The sequence below is a fragment of the Dipodomys ordii genome, unplaced genomic scaffold (assembly GCF_000151885.1).
Source record: "Dipodomys ordii isolate 6190 unplaced genomic scaffold, Dord_2.0 Scaffold141, whole genome shotgun sequence".
Classification (NCBI taxonomy): Eukaryota; Metazoa; Chordata; class Mammalia; order Rodentia; family Heteromyidae; genus Dipodomys; species Dipodomys ordii.
The window spans coordinates 1,386,583-1,393,844 of NW_012267357.1; the positions used below are offsets into that span (position 1 = coordinate 1,386,583).

Consider the following 7,262-nt stretch of genomic DNA (forward strand, 5'->3'; position numbering starts at 1 on the left):
GGCTGGGAAGGTGGCTCAGTGGTAGAGCGCTTGCCTTGCATGCATGAGGCCCTGGGTTCGATTCCTCAGCACCACATAAGCAAAAAAGAAAAAAGCCAGAACTGGTGCTGTGGCTCAAGGTGGTAGAGCACTAGCCTTGAGCTGAAGAGCTGAGGGACAGTGCCCAGGCCCAGAGTTCAGGCCCCACAACCGGACCCAAAAAATAAAAAATGCAGGGGTTATACCGTGGGGGAGGGGGGACACCATCCTTTCTCTGCTCACTCATCCCCCTCCTCCACCCAGATTCTACAAGGGCACTGTCCCCCGCCTGGGCCGGGTCTGCTTGGATGTGGCCATTGTGTTCGTCATCTATGATGAGGTGGTGAAGCTGCTCAACAAAATATGGAAGACAGACTAAATCCAGAGACTGGGGGGAACTCCCAGACGCTCCAGACCAAGCCCCACCACTGTGTCTCTTATGATTCCAGTGCAGTTGTGCCAAAAGGACCCCTTGTCCCTTGAGCTCCGTGGCATGGTCTGTTTGTGGTGGCCATGATGTGTTTCATAGTGTTGTGTCTCCCCTGTGGTCTGTTTGTAATACCACCCTTGTGTCCATGTGTCCATGGCAAGTGCCCCTCTGGCCTGTGAATCTGTGCCCTCTTATTCATGTGCTTACTCGTGAGCCATGTGCTTGTGTTTCGTGTTCTGTGTCACATGACCCTGTGCCCCACTACCCAGGGTGCCCATGTGGCCTAGGTCCTCGGCCTTGTAGCCATATTCCGGTCACAGTCCGGTGCCTTCCACCCTGGGTGGCAGGAGCACCTTGCTCTGGCCTACCACAGCTGCCTCCGGGCTTCAGCCTGGCCTCGCCGCATTCCAGGGGCTATATGCCCCCTGCTTCTCCCGCCATTGGCCTTAATTGGCCCTCGGGCCCTCCCTCCGCCCGGGACAGGGTGGCATCTGCCACTCTCAGGACCACCCTGCCAAGGCAGAATAAACTGGATCCTGTTGTAGTCTCCTGCCCCTGCGTCCATCCCTTTTTGATCCCATGTTTGTGGGGAGCAGCGATGGCCAAGTCTCCCCTGGAGGGTTTCCTGAGGACACTTGAAATAAGATAGTAGACAAGCCTAGTGTCCACTCTGAACAATGCAACCACAGCCACACTACTGAGTTCCCCAAGAGGCCAAATTAGATAAGCCCAAGGACTCGGGGCTGCTTCCAATCTTCCTGTGGAAAGGTCCTATGGTCAGCCGAAGGGGTGTCTCCCAGGCCTTCCGATAGACAGCAGAGGGACAGCACAAAGGGGCAGAGTGGAGGCTGGGCCTGGGAGAGTACTGTCAGAATCTTCAGCCCTTCACCTGGGGAGGAGCCCAGGAAAGTCAGGTACAAAGCTTCTCTGTCCCTCAGCCTGTGGCATGGCCCACTTCCCCTCCCTCCATCAGTGAAATGGGCTTTATGCAGGGAGAGGCATAGTGAGGTGCTTGAAGCTCTCACTGGTGAGGTGAAGACACCCACATTGTCCTGCGGATAAGGGGGAGGGTGCCTTTTCCATTCCTTCTCTCAAAATGTCAGGCAGCTGCCTTGGAAAAGGAGTGAGGCTGGGCTGCCTGGCTAGGGGCTTCTGGGTGCCTCACCCCCTATTCTCCTGGACCTCAAGAGGGCATACCCCCCTCCCTGCCCCACTGCCCTCTCCCATGGCCAGGCCCAGATGGGAACCAATCCTAAAAAGCTGCAGAGCTCTGAACCTGGATACTCCCACTCCTACCTTGGCCCATTTCATAGCCAAAAGCTAAGCAGAGGACTCCCTCAGACAGGATGCCATCAACCTGTGCTGTGGGCTGTGTAAGTGGCAGAAAACCTTGCTGTTCAAATACCTTTTCGGGGAAAAGGCAAGCAAAGATGAGCTGGGACCTAGGATTGCCTCTGGTCAGTAGGAGCCTCCAGGTAGGCAAGTCCCACTGCAGGAGCAGTGGGGAAGAATAAGTGGTACCTGAGGCCTCACATGGGCAGCCCTGTGTCCCTGAAGTGCAGGGCTGGCATGCAGCAGGAGAAAAGTCAGGTGCAAGGCAAGATGCAGAGTGCAAAGGGTCCTGGGGGCAGCTCTGAGGGTCAGGTGTGGGCTTTGGCACAGTAAGCGCAGGTAACCACACAGCCTGAACTGTGTGGTACTTAGATTATGTGTTCTCAGTAGATGCAAACTTCCCAATCTGTTGCTGCAGAGAGGTCCCCTGTAACAAACCTGCCCATCTCAGAGGCTGTCTTCACCTCCTCCCTCCCTCACTTCTTCCCTTCCCCCTCCCCCACACAAATGCTGGAACCCTACACAAAGAGGTTCCCTGTCCCTGAGGCCCAGGCCACACTAGAACTCAAGCTTGGCTGTGGGGATGGATTCACAGTGTTTAGCACTGGGCTCCCCTGGGGCTTGTCCCTAGGCTACAGCACCCAGGAAGTAGAGAGGATGGAGGTGGGGCACAGGCTCAGACTGATGCCCAATTTGCTGTGTGACTTTGCAGAAGTCATCTAACCACAAACTTTGTGTGGGGGGTGGGGGGGTGCCAGTTTGGGGGCTTGAACTTGCTGTCCCTGAGCTTTTTGGCTCTTTGGCTCAAGGCCAAGGTTCTGTCATCTGAGCCACAACTCCACTTTCAGCTTTTTTTTTTTGGTGGTTAACTGGGGATTAATGGAGTCTCACAGACTTTCCTGCCAGGGCTGGATTCCAGCCTTGATCCTCAGATCTCAGCTTCCTAAGTAGCCAGGATTACAGGCCTGACCCACCAGCACCTAGCTTAACCTCCTTAATCTGAGAAATGGGGTTACAAGAGAATTTGCCTCAGTTAATGAGGTACTTGGCTCAATGCTTACTTAGTCCAGAACAAGCTATCAAAGGATAGCTGTCTCTTGCAGCTGTAGATTTTTTTTTTTGCAGTGCAGTAGCTGCCCAGAGGGGATCCCACACCCCCACATACCTCCACATACCTTTCTTGCACACCTACATAGGAAAGGAAATGTTTGTTCCCATCCCATCCCCATAGGAAGGGAACAGGGCTACACAGGGCTGAGGTCAGGGTACAGAATAATGTGTCTACATCCTCCCTGAGACTATCTCCAGAAGTAACCTGGTTCCCATACTCAGGAGAAGTAGGGATCCTATCACCAACAGGATCCCCTTGCTGTGTCTTGAAGCTCAGGGTGGACATCAAGTAGTCCAGACAGAGATGCTGATTGGGCTGAGCCTGATTCCTCAGGATGGACTGCAGAGGAGCCATTTGCCATGGCGGAACCCATAGCATAGGCTGTATCATCGGTCATCTGAAGGGGGTGTCTCAATTCTAAGGGGAGGATGTTAACATCAGGAAAGACTTGGGTGTACCTCTGGGCTGGAGGGAAGAGAGAAAGCCCTGGAGATGCAGGCAGGAGTCTGGAAGAACCAACTGCATTTAATCAGGCTGCAGAGAAAAGGCTGATGGTAAGAGCCCAACCAGTTCCAAGGCCATTGGCTGGGACCAATGCCTGTCCTTAAAAGCAATGGGGACCAAGGAGATGAAAGATACAGGCCGTCAGCAAATGTGGAGGCAGAAGAGGCTCCACATCCAGCTTGGAGCTCTAGCTCCCCCTCCTCCCCCTACTAAACTAGAGGCAAAGACAATACTGGAAAGAACCCCAGGAGGTTGCTGGGTTTTCACATCAGAGGTGTGTGTTTAGACTACAGATCAGTATCAGTATGTCCTGCCATAGCCACATCCGAAGACCTGCTGGAAGTCGCAGCCTGGCTCTACTCAGCTTAAGCTTCCAATACCTACACAGACAAGAGCCTGTTATCCTCTTACTGTGCCCAGAAGGGACAATGGCCTCAGAGACTAGGGCAAGGGTCAGAAGGTGGAAACCATACTTGGGCCAGAGCTTGTTTAACATCCAGCCCTGCATTCAGTGCTGCCAAGCTGAAGATGGGTATCCTGCCCCTTCCAAACTGGGGTCCCCATACAGCTGTCCATCTCTGCTTTCCCAAATTCCTTAAAGCTTCTCTTAGAGCTGCACAAGGCTGGTTTTTTCCACATGTCCCTTGTGGAGGTAATAAATGACAGAGCTTAGTACTCATAAAAGCCAGCCAGTCTTGACAAATGAGTTTCTTTTTGTTGTTTGGTTTTTGCAGTGCTGAGGACCAACTAGGGCCTTTACACATGCTAAGTATGCTTCTTAAACCACCCCACCTCCACATTAAGAGAATTCTGTTTTTCCAGCTCTAGCCATCTCGGCACTCATAACAAGCCTAGTTTTGGTTGAACAGTACTTTCCTGACTTTAAAGTTTTTCCTGTTTTTAGAGTCACTGGAATGGAATCTTGGAATCTTAGGTAAAAGGCATAGAATTAGGGGTCTGAGGCCCTAAAATCTAAAACTAAGGATTGGACACACCTGGGACAAGGGATGGAGATTCAGGCATTAACAGAGGACTGGCTTGAAAGGATGAAGGAGAACCACAGGAGCATATATATTAGCCAGACATCAGTGGCTGATGCCTACCCATAATCCCAGCTACTCAGGAAGCTGAGATCTGAGGATCTTGGTTTGAAGCCACTGGGGCAGGAAAGTCTGTGAGACTTAATTTCCAATAAACTACCAAAAAACTGGAAGTGGGATTGTGGCTCAAGTGGTAGAGCACCAGCCTTGAGCAGAAAAGGCTAAAGGTCAGCACTCAGGCCCTAAATTCAAGCCCCAGTCCCTGCACACACACACACTCACTCACAAATACAAATACAAATGAAGCCCTGGGGCAAATATCCCTGAAAGCAGTCTCCCTTCAGCTGTGTGGTAAGCCCTGACCCCTGGACTCTGCCTAATGTGGCCCTTATTATACAACGGTCTCCTTTGAGGAACTGGCCACGCCTATCTACTATGCATTTCGTCTTCTGTTGGCCGGATTTGATCAGAAGGCATTACCTGAGAGGCCCCACTCCGTTGGTGGCAAGGGTGGCACCTCCTGAAATGACCTCAGGGGACACATCATATAACACCCTTTGGGCTCCGAAGTTCTGCTCAAATGCCTAGTGGCACAGGCTCACTAGCTCGCTGAGCAGCGCTGCCTCCGAACACTCCTGATCTGGGGGATGGGAAGCCCAGTTTTCCCGAGCAGACCCAGCTGGGATCGCTGGCCCAGGTTCTCTGCCAACCTGAGCTAAGGGTCGAGATGGCCCGCACAGGCCGGTCGCCCACTAGGGCCCTTCCCTGACCTCCGAATCATCTTCTCCTCTAGGCCTGGGAGGCTCCCTGAACTCCCGTAGTTGAAGTCAAGGGGGCGGGGAGTTGATAAAATGCTCGCGATCGTAACCCGGGAGCGAATCGTACGGGACGGACCAGGGCATAGTGGGAGAGCTGTGCCTGCCAGGGCCTGGAGCGCAGTCGCCTCCGATGAGGAGAGCTGGGCCTGAGGGCCGATCGGCCTGACGATGGGGTCGGGGAGCGTAGGCGGCCCCACCTCTGAAGGAAGATTCGGGTTTTTCTGGCCACGGGGACAGAAGAAGCAGGCGGAGCTCACCGCTTTCTTTGGGGGCCCAGACAATTCAGGGCGACGGACGGGACGGCGCGCGCTTGATGGCGTCACGAGGATGCGCCGGGACGGGCGGTGTCGCGCACGCGCTCTGCCTGGGATCGTAGGCTGGAGCTGCTCTCTGTCTGACCCGTGCCTTGGGCCTTGGATCAAAGGCTGGGCCACCTAGAGACTCCTCGCGGGCACTGCCTTTGATCCTTGGGTTTCATCGCGAGACCTTGCCTTGGCCTTGCTATGCTTTGCCAGCTTAGCCACCACTGTCCACACTCAGGGGTCCCTGATGGGCCACTCCGGGACCTACTGGCCTGACAGCCCCTGAGGAAACCCCTTGAGGAAACACTTTCCAACCCCCTTTCCCCCCAGCCTGGAGATACCGCTGCATCCCAGAGCTGGATTTCTCCACAGCTCACTGTCGTTGCTCTTCTCTCTCACGACGCTCTCCTCGTCCTTTTGCCCTGTGAGGCTCTTATTGACCTGCTTAACCCTATGTAAATGAGAGGCCTGTTCCTCTTTTCCAAACTGTCTCCTCACCTGATTGCCTTTCTGAGCTCTCAGATCCAAGCTCCCAGTTGGTAAAAAACAAAACAAAACAAAGGACAAAAAAAACAAACAAGAACTGGAGCCTGCAATTTCTCTCCCCTGTTACAGCTAAAGGAGGAAAGACTTACACTGTGTTCTCTCTTCCTCCCTCCCCATCTCCCCTCCCCCACCCCACTTCTTGGTGATTTATGCCTGGCTTTTCTTTATTGCTCCAGGACCTCTTGTTCTCAGCTATTGGAAAGGAGATTGGGGCTCTCCAGTGCCATCCACATCCTGCCTAAACCCCCAGGTTAGCTGCATTACTCCTGAGAAAACCCAAGCAGTCATAAAGAATGAAGAAACTGTCTCAGCCAGTACAGCCCCACCCTGCCTCAGAAGATAAAAGGGGGTGGGAGGGTTGCAGGTGGTATCACAGAAGCCCAGACAAGAGTTGGTCAATCAACACCTTCAGGAACCCTTCCCTGGAAAGGAACCTCAAGAGAAAGTCAAGGTAGCTTTTTTGTTATCAACCAGCCAGCCAGCTTCCTTGGCCATGCACAGTGGTCAGTAGAGGGGTGGGAATGTCTCCCTTAGCCTGGGGCAGTCTTCTGGGATGATGACCCAAGAAGGCTACTCAGTTCACACTTAAGGCCAGAGCTTCTGGACGTGTACATCTCTTAGAACCAGTTTTTGCTGGATGACAACTGGGGAAACTGAGATCTGCTGGCTAGACTCTGAGGTCTCTCCAACACAGGTGATTTCGCGTTCTCTGGTGACAATTGAGCGGCCAAAGCAGATTAACCCGTGTGCTAATCCCCCCTAATGGTTTCAGAATCCTTGGCGCGAGGAGCTAAGCCGGCCTTTCTCCGAGGCTGCTGCCGGCCCTCTCTGCGGCTTGCGCCTGAGACTGGGCCGATACTATCTCAGCCAGCCCGGCCTCGGACTCGCGCTAATCCTCGCTCTCGCTTTCTTCCCTTGCCTGCCAGAGATCGGGACGATTGGCGTTTGATTATGGCCGCTATCGAGGGCCCCTTTGTGCGATTGGCCCTAAATCCCCTAATTCCGTGATAAAGGCGGCATTAGCGAGAGTTTGCTGTAGAAAAAGGCACCGGCATGAAAGAAAGCAATCAGGGGGATCCTGAAGGCGTCCGCGAGTCCTGGAGCAGCGACAGAAAAGGGAGCAGGAGGGGGGAGGGGTCCGAAGAGGGGGGCAGCATGGCC

General features: G+C 53.8%; 1 protein-coding gene across 1 annotated transcript in view; it reads left to right on the forward strand.

Moving 5' to 3' along the window:
- The window catches only part of Slc25a1 (solute carrier family 25 (mitochondrial carrier; citrate transporter), member 1), a 3,631-nt gene extending 2,631 nt beyond the window's left edge, over positions 1 to 1,000 (forward strand). The window contains exon 6 of the mRNA XM_013031505.1: positions 227 to 1,000. Coding sequence (XP_012886959.1) covers positions 227 to 397 — 171 coding nt within the window. The 3' untranslated portion in view covers positions 398 to 1,000. The remainder of the gene's footprint in view (positions 1 to 226) is intronic.
- Positions 1,001 to 7,262: the final 6,262 nt, after the last annotated feature.